This window comes from Psammomys obesus, unplaced genomic scaffold, assembly GCF_907164565.1.
Source record: "Psammomys obesus unplaced genomic scaffold, mPsaObe1.curated_primary_1811, whole genome shotgun sequence".
Taxonomy (NCBI): domain Eukaryota; kingdom Metazoa; phylum Chordata; class Mammalia; order Rodentia; family Muridae; genus Psammomys; species Psammomys obesus.
In genome coordinates, this window is record NW_026591560.1 from 204,966 (window position 1) to 223,134 (window position 18,169).

The 18,169-nt window shown below is 44.1% G+C and overlaps 1 protein-coding gene across 3 annotated transcripts in view; it reads right to left on the bottom strand.

The window, feature by feature from the left end:
* Positions 1 to 17,796, bottom strand: part of LOC129679372 (phospholipase A and acyltransferase 3) — a 31,013-nt gene extending 13,217 nt beyond the window's left edge. The window contains exons 1-3 of one of the 3 annotated variants that reach the window (XM_055610484.1): positions 17,663 to 17,796; positions 17,239 to 17,305; positions 1,300 to 1,402 (exon numbers count right to left, since the gene is read on the bottom strand). In XM_055610484.1, coding sequence (XP_055466459.1) covers positions 1,300 to 1,402; positions 17,239 to 17,253 — 118 coding nt within the window. In that variant the 5' untranslated portion in view covers positions 17,254 to 17,305; positions 17,663 to 17,796. Of the gene's footprint in view, positions 1 to 1,299; positions 1,403 to 14,128; positions 14,235 to 17,238; positions 17,526 to 17,662 lie in introns of those variants that run through there. The other 2 variants (XM_055610483.1, XM_055610485.1) reach the window with 2 other exon arrangements.
* Positions 17,797 to 18,169: the final 373 nt, after the last annotated feature.

The following is an 18,169-nucleotide window of genomic DNA, read 5'->3' on the forward strand; positions in this document are numbered from 1 at the left end:
AATAATAATAATAATAATAATAATAATAATAATAATAATAATAATAATAATAATTGACAACCGCTATGTATGGCTGTCTAAAACAGGCCTGACATAGGACTGAGTCTATTAACAGTCTCTCATGGATTGATGAGGGACTCACAAGTCTCTACCCCTCTCTGATGAACTATTGGCTATTGACGGATTCTAGTAGGTACAGTCTGTACCTACTGATAATCCCACCAGAGTCCCTCAGATAATTCCAAGTCCAAGGTCACACAGAGGACTCTGGTTAAACTCAATGGGTCTCAAGAAAAAGAGAGAAAACTACATAGCTTTAAAGACCATGCCTGGAAATACCTCCACCTCCAAGAGGACCAGAGGGGTGCCAGGCACACAAGAGTCACTTCCTTACTCTCAGGACGTGTTTACAGTGACCAACGGGGAAACTTACCTAACTGTCACTGGTGAATGGGGTGCTGAGCAATTGGTGAACTGAAAGATGAGTCTGTTGTGGGTTGACTGGAGATGAGGGATAAGGTTCCAATATGGCTCAGGCCCCCAGAGGGAGCACAGGCATCAGGAGAGCCTATCCAAGTTACAGCACCAAATGTAAGTGCTACAGTTCTGAGGTGGAAAAAAAAAAAGGCTTCCATAATGGAAGTGTTACAGCTCTGCTCAGGCAAGGTTTCCCCAAAGCAAGTGTAACAGCTCTGCTCCAGCCAGAAAAGGTTTCCCCAGAGGAAGTGTTGCAACTCTGCTGGGAAAGGTTTCCTTGGCAATTGGGAACCAAGGAATACTACAAAGTCACACCGCACAACAAATCTCATATGAGAGATTTATTGAGAGGGGAAAACCCAGGAGGGTGGCTGCCCCTACTTGGATGAAAAGCAGCAGGGAACTGAGAAAACAAGCCTTACATAGGTTTTCTTTGAGGGGGGTTGGGGTGAGTAGCTTTCCAGGGTGGGGATCGGTGGGATTCAGGATCTGAACTTGGGCTTTTTACTCTGTAGAGCAGAGCTTGGCCACCTACATCTAGAGCGGCTGAATCCAGCCACTAGAGTGTTCTGTGGGTGGAGCCTGACAAATGGAGGTCCTCAGGGGTGGGGCCTGGCCACACACACCTTGAGGGGCTTTCACAGTAGAGTCTAAAGAACAAAGCTCAGAAGCCATCCTGGCACATCAGACTGCCATCGTATAAACGCAGAAACAAATGGCCAATGAAGAATCGTGGAGACGCAGGGGCCACCTGTTGCACACAGCTCCTCACATCCTTTTCCAGTTTCTAAGCCCATCGCAAGGAAGACCTGGTGTTCTTACTTGGGGGAGCCAGGTGGATCACATATCCATCACCCACATAGATGGCCCAGTGTCTGTAGAGAGGGCGGAAAATCTCAATCAGGTCTCCAGGCTTGGGTTCTGGCTGAAAACCAAGAACAGGACTATTAGCAATGGCGTGAAAGCTTGAGACCAGTCAGCTGGGTCGAGAAGGGATCAGCTGCAGTAGGCAGGCCCATTGGACGCAGACCCTGCAGATCTACTGCTGGTTCATCTCCCAAGGCCATGAGGGAACATGCCACACCCCCCATCCTCACCCTCACCCCAAGATCTAAGCGTGCCATAATTAAACACTGCAAAATGAGGGCTGGAGAGATGGCTCAGCAGTTAAGAGTGCTTACTGCACTGGGTGTGGTGGTCCATGACAGAAATACTAGCACCCAGGGAGGCAGTGGCAGACGGATCTGTGTGAGTTCAAGGCCAGCTTGGTTTACAAAGTGAGTCCAGGACAGCCAAGGCTACACAGAAAAACCCTCTCTCAAAAAACCAAAAAGCAGGGCTGGAGAGATGGCTCAGGGTTAAGAACACTCGCTGTTCTTCCAAAGGTCCTGAGTTCAATTCCCAGCAACCACATCATGGCTCAAAACCATCTATAGTAAGTGCTAATGTACAGGCAGAATGTTGTATAAATAAATAAATCTTTAAAAACAAACAAACAAGAAAAAAACTGCAAACCTAAAATGTCTCTTAGCTTTGTCTGTTTAGTGCTAATTACTGAACTCTCGCTCAAGGAACCGAGTCAGAATGACGTAGGTTAGGACTAAAGAAATGGTGGTGCACACCTTTAATCCCAGCACTCAGGGGGCAGAAGCAGGTGGATCTCATGAGTTTGAAGCCAGCCTGGTCTACAGAGTCAGTTTCAGGGACAGCCAGGGCTACACTGAGAAACCGTGTCTCAAAAAACAAAAACAAAAAAAAAGAAAGAAAGAAAGAAAGAAAGAAAGAAAGAAAGAAAGAAAGAAAAGAAAAACAAAAAGAAAGAAATGGCTCCGCAATTAAGAACACTGAGTGCTCTTACAGAAGACCCAGGTTCAATTCCTAGCACTCACAAAGTGTCTAACTCCAGTCCAGGGAAACCTACTGCCCTTTTCTGCCCTCCCTCTGGCAGTAGGCACGCATATGGCACACACATATAAATGCAGTTAAAATGCTCATGCACAGAAAACAAGTAAATGCTTTTTAAATGACTTCTGTGCTAGCCTGGCCACATAGTGAGACCCTGTCTCAAACCTCTTTCCTCACCCCCCCCCCCACCCACCAAAAAAACACCTTATTACAGTGACAAAAAAATTTCATTTAAAATGTAACACTCTGGCCTACAGAATATTTAGTTATTTACAAAATAATAAATAAAAAGTCATACTCCCAAAGCTCCACACTGTATTAATTTTCTTTATATGGCATTCCAAAGTTGACATAAATATAGGACAGAAAACTGATCAGCAATCCTGAGGGACTGGGGTGGGGAGAAGCATCACAAGAAAAAAGCATGGGGGCTATTAGGGTCATTAAACTGTGCTGTTCTATACTTTTCTTTCTTAGTTTCTTCCTTGTATACAAATGTAATGTAATCACATTCCCCACCCCCACCATTCTCTCCTGTCTTTTCCCCTTTCCCGATGACCCCGTTTATCATCTCAGCTGGTCCTTTCCTATTTTCATGTCTTCATTTTGAACAGGTCTCATGCAGGGAGGGGGTCATGGCTACTGTATGTTCATGGCATGCATAATGCAACGGCCATGTCATAGCCTAGACAATGCTCCCCAGAACTCCTCCCCATGCTCTGGCTTTTACAGTCTTTCACCCCATCTTCCTCAATGTTCCCTGGTCCTTGGAGTGAGTGATATAGATGTCCGATTTAGGACTGAGCATTCAACAGTCCCTTATCCTCAGCACTGTGACTCAGTTATGAACCTCTGCTTTGTCACCCAATGGACTTAAGGCTGTGAGTGTTCTGTACCTTGCCTGGGGTGGCAGTTCACCTGTGTTTATAAAATGCAAAAGTTTAAGGGGTAAACTATTAAATTTGGGATTTTGTTTTGTTTTGGTTTTGAGACAGGGTCTCACTTAGCCCAGGCTGGCCTGGAACTTGCTATGTAGCTGAGGACAACTTTGTACTGTTTTCCCACGCCCACCTCCCAACTAGAGCTTCCAGTGTGCATCACGGCAGCCTGCCCTCTTTCTGCTGTTTTAACTGAACTTATTATCCTCCACATGTTATTGCCTGGTTAGGGTACACATTATTAAAAATAAAACTTAGACGAGTCTAGTGCTACACACCTTTAATCCCAGCAAAGGCAGGTGGATCTCTGCGAGTTCAAGGCCAGCCTGTTCTACATAGTGAGCTCCAGGCCAACCAGGACTACATAATGAGACCCTGTTTCAAAAGCAAAACAAAACACAAGAAGTAGTAATAATAAGGAACTAGAGATATGACTCTGTGGTTCAGAGTGCCTACTGCTCCTGCAGGTAACCCAGTGTCTGTTTCCAGCACTCCCAGCAGGCAGCTCACAGCTGGCTGTAACTCCAGCTTCAGGGATCTGACAGTGTTCTGGACTCCAAAGGCCCTGACCTGCACGTAACAAGGTTTTTACATACTTTGTAAGTAACTGTTCTCTCTCTCTCTGAAACAGCCGGGTTGTTGCAGCAGAGACTCTGTAGCCTGAAAATCCTAAAGTGTTCTGGGAGATATCTCAGTAGTAAGGCGCTTGCTTTGCTTGACATGCATTTAATCCCTGGCACACACATGAAAAAGTCGGACACGGTGAGGTCCCATTTATTGATTGTTCCTTAGAGCAATATCAGCTCTAAGGAAGAGAGATGGAGAAGGGAAAATCCCTTGAGTTTGCTATCCAAGCTATCAAGCATAACTGGCAGTCCACTCCAGGCCAAAGATCTGTCTCAAAAAAAAAAAAAAAACAAAAAAAAAAAAAGAAAAGAAATGTTTTCAACACCAAAGAAACAAGATTATTCTGAAGTTCTGTGAAATTTTTAAAGGTACAAACCACAATTGTCTCTACTCTAGGAATTTCTTTTGCTACATGAGGCATTATCATGGTTTTGTTGTTGTTGTTTGGATTTTTGTTTGTTTTTGAGCAAGCAGCAGTTAAATGAGATTACAGAAGCAGAATGAGTGTCTGGTTAATATTTTAAGATAATAATTACACAATCAGGGGAAGGAAAAACAATTTTTTGGAAATGAACCAGGTGACTCTAAGATCATTTTCCTCTTAGATTGCCATCAAGATTCAGCTGCTGATGGGTCAGGGTCCAAACACCCTATGCTTAACAATCCTTAGGCTAAGAATAAGGTCCTGCTAGCTCCTAGGTTTTCCTTTTTTCACACAGTAACTCAGTTTGAAATGGAGCAAGTTTTTAAACATTACCTTATCTTCTGGCCTTGGAAGGATACAAACACACCACACACATAAATAATAGTTTAAAAAAAAAACTAAAGGGGCTGAAAAGGTGGCTCAGCGATTAAGAGTACATAGTTTGTGCAGGTGACCCAAGTTTGATCCCAAGCACCCACATCAGGCAGCTCACATCACATACCCACACAAAGACACACACACTATTAAAAATAAACTAAGTCTTAAAACAATAAACTGGATATATGCCTAGGCGTGGTATAGCTGGATCTTGAGGAAGCACTATTCCTAACTGTCTGAGAAAGCACCAGATTGATTTCCAAAGTGGTTGTATATAAATTTACATTCCCACCAGCAATGAAGGAGGGTTCCCCTTTCTCCACATCCTCTCCAGCATGTGCTGTCACCTGAGTTTTTGATCTTAGCCATTCTGATGGGTGTAAGGTAAAATCGTAAGGTCATTTTGATTTGCATTTCGCTGATGACTAAGGACATTGAGCATTTCTTTAAGTGTTTCTCTGCCATTCGATACTCAATTGAGAATTCTGTGTTTAGCTCTGTACCCCATTTTTTTAAATTGGATTACTTGATTTGTTGCTTTTTAACTTCTTGAGTTCTTTATATATTCTGGATATTTGCCATTTGTCAGATATAGGGTTGGTAAAGATCCTTTCCCAGTCTGTAGGCTGTTGTTTTGTTCTGATGACCGTGTCCTTTGCTTTACAAAAGCTTTTCAGTTCACGAGGTCCCATTTATTGATTGTTGCTCTTAGAGCCTGTGCTGTTGATGTTCTGTTCAGGAAGTTGCTGCCTGTGCCAATGAGTTCAAGGCTCTTCCCCACTTTTTCTTCTAACAGATTTAGTGTGTCTGTTTTATGTTGCAGTCTTTGATCCACTTGGATTTTAGTTTTGTGCAGGGTGATAAATATGGATCTATTTGCATTTTCTACGTGTAGACATCCAGTTACACCAGCACCATTTGTTGAAGATGCTGTCTTTTTTTCATTGTATGGTTTTGGCTTCTTTGTCAAAAATCAAGTATCTGTTGGTATGTGGGTTTATTTCTGGGTCTTCTATCCATTGATCCACCATTCTGTTTCTATGCCAGTACCATGCAGTTTTTATTACTATTGCTCTGTAGTACAGCTTGAGATCAGGGATGGAGAGATCTCCAGATGATCTGTTGTTGTACAGGATTGTTTTAGCAGTTCTGGGTTTTTGTTTTTCCATATGAAATTGAGAATTGTTCTTTCAAGTTCTGTAAAGGACATTTGTTCAAACATGTTCGTAGCAGCTTTATTCATAATAGCCAGAATCTAGAAACAACACAGATGTCCCTCAACTGAAGAATGGATACCGAAATTGTGGTACATTTACACAATGGAATACTACTCAGCAATTAAAAACAAGGAAATCATGAAATTCACAGGCAAATGGTAGGAGCTAGAAAAGATCATCCTGAGTGAGGTATCCCAGAAGCAGAAAGACACACATGGTATATACTCACTTAAAAATGGATATTAGACATATAATATAGGATAAACACACTAACATCTGTACACCTAAAACAGTTAAGCAAGAAGGAGAACCCTGGGCAAGATGATCAATCCTCATTCAGAAAGGCAAACTGGATGGACATCAAAAGAGGGAGAAAACAGGGAACAGGGCAGGAGCCTACCACAGAGGGCCTCTGAAAGACTCTACCCAGCAGGGTATCAAAGCAGATGCTGAGACTCATATCCAAACTTTGGGCAGAGTTCAGGGAATCTTATGAAAGAAGGGGAAGACAGAAAGACCTGGAGGGGACAGGAGCTCCACAAAGAGAGCAACAGAACAAAAAAAAATCTGGGCACAGGGGTCTTTTCTGAGACTGATACTCCAACCAAGGACCATGCATGGAGATAATCTAGAACCCCTGCTCAGATGTAGCACATGGCATCTCAGTCTCCAAGTGGGTTCCCTAGTAATGGAACAGGGACTGTCTCTGATATGAACTCCATGTCTGGTACTTCAATCACCTCTCCCTGATGGAGGAGCAGCCTTACCAGGCTACAGGAAGACAATGCAGCCAGTCCTGATAGGCTAGGGTCAGAGGGAAGGGGAGGACTTCCCCTATCAGTAGACTTGGGGAAGGACATGAGAGGAAAAGAGGGAAGAACGGTAGGATTGGGATGGGATGAGGGAAATGGCTACAGCCATAAAGAAAAATAGAATGGTAGCTGAGCACTGTGGTGCACATTTGTAATCCCAGCATGAGGAGGCAGAGGCAGGTGGATATCTGTGAATTTGAGGACAGCCTTGTCTACAGAGTGAGTCCAGAACAGCCAAGGCTACACGGAAAAACCTTGTCTTGGGGGGAGAAAAAGGAAGAGAGAGAGAGAGAGAGAGAGAAGAAAAATAGAATGAAACCACATTATGATTTTTGTACAGCTTGGAAGATTTTGCTGGGATATATAAGCTATATGTATGTTTATGTATGAAGTTGTTGGAGCTTGTAGAAGCTTGTTTCATTATCAAGTGTAGGGGGGGATTCTCTCCCCCTTTTCTTTTCCTATTTCACCAGCCCCAGTAAAACAAGAGAGTTTTTCATTAGCCACAGGGCATACTGGCCCCAGTAAATCAAAAGGGTTTTTCACTGGCCACAGGAAGTACTGGCCACAGTGAATGAAGCTTTATTCCCTCAGGAAAAAAAGTCTGCTGAGTGATCAGTCACTGACTCTACGCCCCGCCTCAGTTTACCCTGACCTATAGAAGATGGCCTTTGACAAGACCTACTAGAAAAAGCCCAAAAAGTGTTTGACAATAGAAACAGCAAGGAAGATTTGCTAATAAAAATAAATAAATGGGACCACTGTAGCAGTACTGCATGCTCCTGGCACTTTCAGTCCTGGATAAGCCACCTACAAGAAAAAGAAAAATCCTCCACAAAAGGACCAATGTGCTCATTGTAAGGAATTGGGACACTGGAAAAATGAATGGCCCCAGTGGAAACAGGTAGTCCCTCCCCAGCCACAGAAAAATTCCTCAGCCAAATCCCATCCTGACCCTGGAAGAACAAGGGGAATGGCTCTTTCAGTTTCGGCCTCTGAGAACCTTCGATAACCTTCTACAGGATGTTGGAGAACATCCTCTAAACTTCCTGATATACCCTGGAGCATTATATTCTGTACTATGGAAGTATCTGGGACCATTTGATAAGAGAACTATGAAAGTACAGAGGCTACAAGGGAAATTTAAAAATATAACTGGGCTACAAAACAGACTGTGATTTTTATTCTCACTCAGTGGGATCAATAAATCTCTGTTATAAAAGGACCCACAGTGATCCCAGGAACCCAACTGAATGTTGTTGGATTCTGCACAGGGAACATGGATTAAATTAGCAGAGAAACCTCTCAGATGCAGGAACAGGGCTGCCTTTTCCAGAATGGGGCACAGGAAACCCCAAGCCGTCACAGTACTCTACACAACACAGATAGGAACAGTGACAAAGCTGATACTATGTGCCCACAGGATTCCAGAACACAGCACTTTTATTTCCCACAAAAGAGGTCTGCAGAGCAAGCAAGTTGAGGAATTTCTGGCCTCTAAAATTCATTTGAAAAACAACTCCAATTACCTCATAAAGAGCAGATTAAACATATACATACATGTATAGGATGTATTGATGCCTCTGTGTGTTCATAATCATTGAAGAGAACCATGTGAATTTACGTGAGCAGGCATAGAAACAATAAACATTACTTTCAAAAAAGCAAGCTGAAGCCAGACATGGTAGTACACACCTTTAGTCCTAGCACTCAGGAGGCAGAGGCAGGTAGATCTCGTGAGTTACAGGATAGCCAGAGCTACATAAAGAAACAAAGAAGAGGAGGAGGAGGAAAAGGAGGAGGAAAAAGGAAGAGAAAAAAAGAAAAAGAAAGCAAGTTGAAGGCTGGGACATGGCTTCGCTGATAGGGCACCTGTCTAGCAGGTACAAAGCCATTGGCTCAATCCTCAGCACTGCATAAAACCAAATGTGGTGGTGCGTGCCTGTCATCCCAGCATCTGGGAAGTAAAGTCAGGAAGAGCAGAAGTCCAAGGTCATCCCCAGTAAGTTGGAGGCCAGCCTGGACTTCATGAGACCCAATCTCAAAAAATGCCCGTCTCACCAAAAACGGAAGTTGAAAGACGTGATCAGGGTTGAGGGTGTAACTCAGTGGTAGGGCACTTGCCTAGCATGCCTCAGGTCCTGGATTTGACTGCCAGAATCACCATCTCCCCCTAAAAAGACATTATTATTTTATTTCTGCTTAATGTAAAGTTTTATATACTTGTAATTAAAATGCATTATATATCATGCATGATCTGAGGAGAATATGCCAAACTATTGGCTACTCCCTACAGTGACTGATAGAAATTTGGGAATTCTTATATTTTATTACTTGACTATTTGAATTTTTTTTCCTATAAATTACTTTGAAAATAAAATCTTTAAGGATTTGTGTGTAAAAAAAAATTTGTATGTTGAGAGACCACATGTGTTAAGTGTTCAGAGTATCTCTGTGAATGTTCACGTGTGCGTCCATGTGTTCATGTGTGTGCTCATATGTGTATGTGTTCATTTGTGTGTTTAATGTGTATGTTCATGTGTATGTTGTGTGTATGTTATTCATATGTGTATGTGTTCATGTATGTTTTATATGTCTCTGTGTGTGTGTTTATGTGTATATGTTCATCTGAGTGTCTATGTGTGTGTTCATGTGTGTAGAGGCCAGAGGTCAGCATCAGGCTTCCTCCTCAGCTGCTTTCTACCTTATATTCTGAGGCTGGGCCTCTCACCGAACCTGGAGCTCACTGATTCAGCTAGGCTGGCAGCCCATAAGCTCCGGGGATTCTTTCCCCAGTGCTGAGACTGCAGTCATGTGCCATGGGCCCCATTTTTTATGTGGGCTCTGGGAATCTGAAGTCAGGCCTTCAGCTTACAGCAAGAGCATTGTGGACTGTGCCATCTCCCCCATCTTATTATTTAAGAAAAAATATTAAATGAGAACATGCTCACTTACCGAATATTCCATTTTTTTATTGAAAAATGTAGACACCATCTGTTACCAAACCCTCAGGAAACTGTCTCAATTGGGAATATTAATTTTGCATTAATTTTCTATTTTTTTAATTGTTTAAATAACTGGGCAGTGGTGATGCATGCCTTTAATTCCAGCACTTGGGAGGCAGAGACAGGTATATCTCTGAGTTTGAGGCCAGCCTGGTCTACAAATAGAGTCCAGACTACATAAAGAAACCTTGACTTGAAAAAAACAAAACAAAAACGAAACAAAACAAAACAACAACAAAAACAAACAAACAAACAGAGCAAGTTCCAGGACAGCCAGAGCCATACAAAGAAATCCTGTCTCAAAAAAAAAAAAAAAAAAAAAAAATTGTTCAAATAAATGTGTATCTATGTTTCAGTTTTATTTGAATGGGGGAGGAAGTAACTAAGTTTATTTATTTTTATTTTATATGTATGAGTGTTTGGCCTGTATGTATGCCTGTGTACATATACATGCCAAAAGCCTTCAGAGGCCAGAAAAGGGCAGCAGATCCCCTTGAACAGGAGTTACAGCAGTGGTGAGCTGTACGGGTGCTGAGAACCTGGGTCCTCTGAAAGAGCAGCAAGTGCTCTTAGCTTCTTCTAGCCACTTCTCCAGCCCCTGGATGGGTGGGTGGATGGGTGGGTTGGTTTGTGACAGAGTCTCACTTGGTAGTTCCAGATAACCTCACGGTAATTCTCCTGCGTCGTCTTAATTCTAAGATTATAAGTGTGTGCCACCATGCTCAACTCTAGGTAGTCAATTTAGAATCAGGGGAATGGAGAAACCACATTGAGACTCCACAAAAATCAATGGATTACATTATGGAAAGATGACTCAATGGCTAAAAAACTTGTCATGAAAACCTGATGGCCCGAGTTCAATCCCCAGACCCCATTATGGAAAAAAAGTATCGGCTCCTAGAGGCTGTCTGGCTTCCACACATGTGCCATAGTACCCAGGCTCAGAGAGAGGTGGAAGATGGAGGATAAAATAAATATATAAAATGAATGTAACATTTTAAGTATTTCTTTTTAGCATGGCTGGCTTAGAACACATGACAAGAGACAGTGGTCGTCTGGAGGCTCAAAGCTGCCACAGCAAGGGAGGAAGAAGGCAGGTTATCACCCGTAGACAACAGAAAGCCTTTCCCTCTGATTTTGACTGACAGCAGCCAACATCAAGGTGTGGGATGCATGACAGGCTTGCCCCAGAGCAGGGATCTAAACGGGAATCCTGACTGCTACACTGGGAAGAGGCCATACATAGGACACTGGAAGAAGCAGGCAAGACATTGATGGCACAGGCAGGCTATGACAGACAGTGAGAAATCCAGGCTGGGCCCGCTTGAAAGCAGCCAACTGGCTTTTCCAAAAGGGTAATGGTATTTAAATAGTGTGGCTGGTGTAGTAAAGAGTTGTATCAGCAATACTGTTCCAAGGACAAAAACTGTTACCTCTAGACCAATATGGAGTAAACTGCTTGGTTTGAACTATTTAAAAATTTAAATTTCTCCAGGATATGTGAGAATTATGTTTAAATTGTTGGGAGGGATTGTTTGAGCCAACAATTCATTTATTTTTTTGTACGATTTACTCACATTTCTATTTATCTTTCCCCACTCAACTAATCACCAGTTTTTTATTCAGTAATGGTCATTTAAATGTGCAAGTCATTTAGTGCCTCAGCAGGCATGAACTATTTGGCTAGATTACAGACATGAAGTACTACAGGCTTGGCCACTGATGGCTCTGTTTAACTCAAGCTGAATTTAATATTCAGAAACAGCACAGTGGTGATGCTTAGGGCTGTGTGTTCAAACCAAGGCTCAGGTACTTACTGTAGAGCCCTGGACACATTTACCCAAACTGTCCCTGGGCCTCAGTCTTCTCAGCCATAAAATAAGTACAGTTATACATAGCACCTGATTTGGAGGTTTCTCTTTAAGATTAAATAAGTTAATAACTATAAAAGTAGGTGGAGGAGGAAACAGCTCAATAGGTAAAGGGTTTGCCACGTAAGCACAAAGGTCTGAATTTGATCCCAAGAACCCAGTTTAAAAAAAAAAAAAAAAAAAAGGAGGTGGTGGTGGCGCAGGCTTTTAATTCCAGCACTCAAGAGGCAGAGGCAGATCGATGTGAGTTCAAGGCCAGCATGGTCTACATAGTAAGTTCAAGGGCAGCCAGGGCTACACAGAGAAACTCTGTTTCAAAAAACCAAAAAAAAAGAAAAAGAAGAAGAAAACGAAGAAGAAACCACAGCCAGCCGCAGCTGGTGTGGTGTGGTGTGGTGTGGTGTGGTGTGGTGTGGTGTGGTGTGGTGTGGTGTGGTGTGGTGTGGTGTGGTGTGGTGTGGTGTGGTGGCAATACAAACCTTTGATCCTATCATCTGGGGCAGAGGGAGTCAGTGGATCTCTGTGAGTTCCAGGCTACCCAGAGCTATACAGAGATCCTGAAAAAAAAAAAAAAAAAAAAAAAGCGGGGGCGGGGGGAAGCTAATTAGTAAAAGGGAATTAGTAAAAGCATTTGCTGTGCAAATGACCCAAGTTCATGTAGGTCTAGAACCTATGTAAAAACCAGGAAGGGGTGGCATACATCTGAGCCCAGCACTCTTAACACTGAGAAGAAGGCAGAAAGAGAAAACATGCCAAGGAGCCTATGGGCCAGCTACCGCTGCATAGTGGCAGAAACAAGACAGACCTCACCTCAACAAAGTAGAAGGTGAAAAATAATTCCTAAAAGCAGTTCTCAGGTCTCCACACATGCATTATGGCCCAAAGCCAGCCAGTAAAGCCTAACTGAGGATCTCCAGACAAGCAAGAAACTCGCCTGTCTCTCCCACCCCCTCAAAAAAAGGGGGGGGGGTAGAGGCTGGAGAGATGCCTCAGTGCACTGGCTGCTCTTCCAGAGGGCACAGGTTTGATTCCCAGCACATACATGGCAGCTCACAACCATCTCTAACTCAAGTCCCGGGGAATCCAAAGCCCTCTTCCCACACATAGTAAGTACACAGACATAAGAAGTCAGAACACTCACACGTAAAACAAAATAAAATAAAATAAAAAATGAAAGAGAGACAGCACCCAATGCACAGTGCATGCATGTGAGTGTGCACACTGTTTTATAAACATGACTCGCACAGAGGAAATGTTCAGGAATCAGCAGCTTCTACAGCCACTATGGCTGGATGCTGTCAGTTTATTTTCATCCAGAAACAGTTGAGGACATTGTGATACTTGTGAAACCCAGCTGGAGAGAATTCTCCCTATTCCTGACCATGCCTTTCATCTTTGAAATGAGAAAAAGGTCTGGAAGTTTGTGGAAACCAAGTGAAGTCTGGGCCTTGCCAAGAATGGATTTTACATTGAGAAGAAAAGAAAATCTATGGGCAACCAGGGGCTGCTGATCAGAGAAACGCACCAGTCACCTTTGGAAACTGGGAAAAGTTTCTGGAGTCCATCTCTGGGAACCTTCTGGTCAATGGGAACTGTTAATACCTATCCATCAGGGCTCCTGTAAGAAATAATTGTGAGAATGGCTGAATGCTGTAAAACCACTTAAATTGATAAGGAAAATGCCAGCCTGGGCTGTAGGCTAGGTGGGTGCAGGGGAAGGGTACTGAAGAACAAGAAAGAGCCTGGCAGCCCTGACCTCCCTGCCTCTGGCCCAAAAAAAGAGTAGGCAAGACCTGGTCTGACACATTACCCTTCCCTTATAGCCCTGCCCAGGCCACCCAGTCAGTTAGGGAGAGCCAGTGGCAACTCCAGCAGGCAGATAGCCTCAGAAGCACGAATGCCCCAAGCATCCTGGAGAAAGAAGTAAAATTTGCCTGCCCATCCTAGCTCACCAGCACCAAACCCTGGTATTGCCGAACTTTGGGTTTGTTTCCTGGAAATGAGTACTCGAACAAAAACTAAAACCTAAGCTGTGATATGGAAAGCCAATGTGCCTTTCAGTCCTGAGTCCTGAGTCCAGCCCCTGATTGCCCACAGATTTTTTTTTCTTCTCAATGTAAAATCCATTCTTGGCAAGGCCCAGACGTCACTTGGTTTCCACAAACTTCTCCTCCAGGGTAAACCTGCCCCTCTGTGCATTCAGAACAACCCACCCCCAACTCACATATCCTCACCAAGCTCTATTGGGGACATTCACAAGTTACCTGGAATCCTTATAACAGCATTTTTTTTTTTAAGACAGGGTTTCTTTTTTTTTTAAGACAGAGCCCTGGTTGTCCTTGACTCTCTTTGTAGACCAGGCTGGCCTCAAACTCATAAAAATCTGCTGGGATTAAAGGTGTGTGCCACCACCCCTGGCAACAGCATCTCTTTATAGATGATAAAAATGAGTTCCAAGGTGGAGATGAACTTACCCAAGGCCCCAGAGGTGATCCAGAAGCCATAGCAATATTCTACACAGATCTGCCTGGATCCAAGTTTCCAATGGTAAAATAGACAATGGGAGATGAAAACGTACAAGAGCTGTATATATAGGGTGCAGAGGGAACGCCTGTCAGCCTCTCACTTTGTTGAGCCCCAGTTTCAGTTTTACTTTTGGCCTTCTCTTCTAACTGAAACCAGCTTCAAGGGTCAGTGATAGATAAGGTAGAAGGATAAGCTCTCAAGGGCCTCCTCCCTCACACCCTGCAGATCGAGTTGTTCCCGCCTCCATGGTGCCGGCCCAGCTTTTTCTGTTGGGTCTTGGATTTGTTTTAGTTTCTCTTGTTAGTGGTAGTTTGTTTTGTTTTGTCATTGTTGATATAGTACTGATGGTAGTGGATTTTACTTATTTATTTTTGAGGTGGGGATCTTGCTAGATAGCCCAGCCTAGCCTCTAACTCTGCATGCCACCTACCCAGTGGTAGGATTACAAGTGTGTTTGATGCCCAGTTCTACAGCTCGCATAGACAGAATCATAAACAGGCTGAGCTAGGGAAATGTACGACCACTTTCCATGCCTACCCTAACATCGAGCCTGGCCCAGCATGCTGAGGGGCAAGGATGTGATTCTCTCCACCAGCATCTGGCCTGGCACTTACAGGGTTTCATCAGAGGCCTGGGGAGAACACTGCCTACTCCTCCAGCCCCTCTCAGCTTCAGGACTGAAGATGCAGCCTGAAGGATGGGAAACATCTTCTACTTGAGAAGCATCCTCTTCCCTCTCCTTCGCATCCTAACTAGCTCCACAGAGAGTCCCAGATGTCAAGCTCAAATTAGAAAGCAGTCAGGCCTGGCTTGGTGGCGCACACCTTTGATCCCTGTGCTTGGGAGGAAGAGGCATGAGGATCTCTTTGAGTTTGAGACCAGTCTGGTCTACATAGTGAATTCTGGGACAGCCAGACTACATAGAGATGCTGTCTCAAAAACAAAACAAAATAATAACAACAAAGAAGAAAGCAGTCAGTTAAGGAACTCTGGACTCAGGACTCAGGACTGAAAGGCACATTGGCTTTCCATATCACAGCTTAGGTTTTAGTTTTTGTTCGAGTACTCATTTCCAGGAAACACACCCAAAGTTCGGCAATACAGTGGGTAGGAGATAAAAGGAGCTTTCATCTAAACTTCCTATCCAGTTAGAAAAATTAGGGCAGGGAGAGAACTGGGCTGAACTATTCCTGATGCCTCCTCCCCCCTACCCTGCAGAGCAAGCTATTCAGGCTTCCTGCCTCAGTCCTACCTTTTTAGTTTGGGTTTTGGTTTTGCTTTTTAAACGTTTCTCCTTTTTTATTTTATGTGTAAGGGTATTTTGACTGCACATGTGTCTGGCATCACATGTGTACGGTCCCTTTGGATGCCAGAAAAGGGTGTCAGATCACTTGTGAGTTGTGAGCTGTCATGTGAGTGCTGGAAACTGAATCCACACCCTTTGAAAAAGCATACAGTGCTCTTAACCACTGAGCTCAGTTTTATTCTGTTTGAGACAAGGTTTCTCCATGCAGCTCGAGCTAGCCTCCGACTCTGCATCCTCTTGTATCAATCTCCCAAGTGGCAGGATGACAGGGATGTGCCACCATACAGCCCCGGTGATAAGATGACTATAAATATTGAGCTGAGTCCAGGGATAAGAGTGATGAGTTTCCCTGCTCAGCCTGAAAGGAGAGAAATCAGTAAGATTTAATAACTTCTATATAAGCCTCTAACTAGTGCATATCTATTTTTTATTATTTTAATTTAGAAACTGTGGGGGCAGTGAGATGGTTCATCAAATAAAGGAAATTGCGGCCAAGCCTGATGACCCAAGTTCAAATCCCAGGACTCAAATAGCTGTTCTCTGACCTTCACATGCTTGCCATGGCATATGCATGCCCCCAAAGCACATACACACATACACAAACACACAAATGTCACACACACATACATACACGTAAGTGTGTTTCTTAAATTGTCTTCTTCAAGAAAGTTAAACCAAAGAACACACAGTTACATAGTCAAAACATACAGCTGAAGCACACATGTATTGTTCAACAGTCAGTTCCTAATGGCTCAGCAGGGTTCCAGCTTTATACGCAACTTATAGTGCTAACTTCTGTGGTCTTAGCTTTTCCTGGCTTTAAACAAAAAACAAAACAGTCTGACCTCTCAGTACTAGAAACTGAAAGCACAGCCTGGAATTGGACTTACATGACTGTTATGAGAACTGTTAAGTTTTAAGTGATGTTTTTACTCAGGGGAACAGAATGAATTTGAACTTTATTAAAAGTCCCACTCAACTGGAACATACCAAGTGGCTTGTCTGCAAAAACCTACTACCTGAACCAAGTCAATAGAGTCCTATTAAAGTGAAGAAGACATTCGCCCAGTTCCGATCTCAAGACATTATGGATTAACAAAGAGGCTGGTGTTTGAATGTGGCTCAGTTGGCAGAGCGCTTGCCTAGCATGCAAGAGGGCCTCACAAACGTGTGAGGGGCCTCACACCTATAATTCCAGCACTCAAGAGGTGGGGGCAGGAACATCAGAAGTATAAGACTGAGCTCACTAAATACCAAGTTTGAGGCCAGCCTGGGCTACCTGAGGCCTTGGCTCAAAACAAAACAAAACTCAGAAAGAAAAGAGAAAAGAGATAGAGGGATGAAAGGAAGATAAAGCCAGAGCCGGGGATTTGCCGGATGATCATGAAATGAGTCAGCTAACAAGAGAAAAACCCACTGCCCAGCAGCAAATTCAACTTCAGACATTCAACCCCAAGAACCTATCCTGGTTTGATAGGAGAACCCAACCCCCAACTTGCCTGCCTCTTCTGCCTTCTATTAAGACTGTTTTCAAGCAGGGAAGCGTCCAACCAGCCCACTTCAACAATAGCTGACATTCAGCAGATGGAGCTGACCCACAGCTGATACCTGATCCCAGCAGCAGTTGGAAGTGTGGCTCCCTCACTACAAAGCTCCTCTCTTCAAAACAGCAAGTCAGACCGGAGAAGACAAGAGTCACATTAAAACACTACACCCATCCCTGGCCCACCCTCGGCCCCACCCCATACTTACTATGGGGGCTAGCATTTTCTTTGGCAAAGTTTGGGTCTCAACTTCAGCTTAGCTGCAGCGTGGATGCCTAAGGCACAAAGGGGGCAGAGCTCAGTATGTCTGTAACAAGAAGCAGAGTCCCCAAGTCTCCAGGGGCAGGTTAGCTTTTAGCAGGGTCCTCCGGGAGCAGCCACCAAACTCCTACAGCTTTCTCACTGGCCTTCTGCTCTGCCTTGCGCTTGCCCGTGCCTGGCTGCAGGGCAGGAGAGGCTCACGGGAACCCGGGTCCCCACACGCTTCCTGGCCAGGCTTTCGTGCTGCTTTTCACCGCGCCGGCGGATGCAAGGCGGTGGCAGCTGCTCTCCTGACTTGTTTACGCCCCGCCCGACCGCTCTCCAGTTCCCAGACTGCTCTCACGGCCCTCAGAGGCACCCGGGTTTCTCACCTTTGCTAAGGTCCCAGAAACAAGCTCTCCGCACTCCTCACGCCCCGGAGTAGGCAAGCGGAGGGCAGCGTACAGGGAACCCGGTTTAAAGGCCGCGGAGTCCCAGCCGCGCCAGGTCACCCCGCCCCTCCTCCTGTAACTGGCTAATGAGAGCATCGCCAAGGGCGTGCCACAGCTCCATTGACACTTAGATGGCTCCCTCCTGCTGCGTTCCTGGCCACTCTGCTCCTCTGCCCCAGATTCCCTAGCCTTTGACAACCTATACGCACCCCTCTGTCAGTGCCTAACATGTAAGAACATGTCACATTACATTTAATTTTTGTACATGAATCATACCGAAAGGTAATTTGTCTCTGCCACTCAAGAGTGGCACATGCCTGTAATCCTAGCATTTGGAAAGCTGGATTTAGCAGGATTGCAATGAATTTAAAGTTAGCCCGGGCTACAGTTTGAGATCTTGTCTTAATAATAATAATAATAATAAAATAAGAACAACAACAATAACTG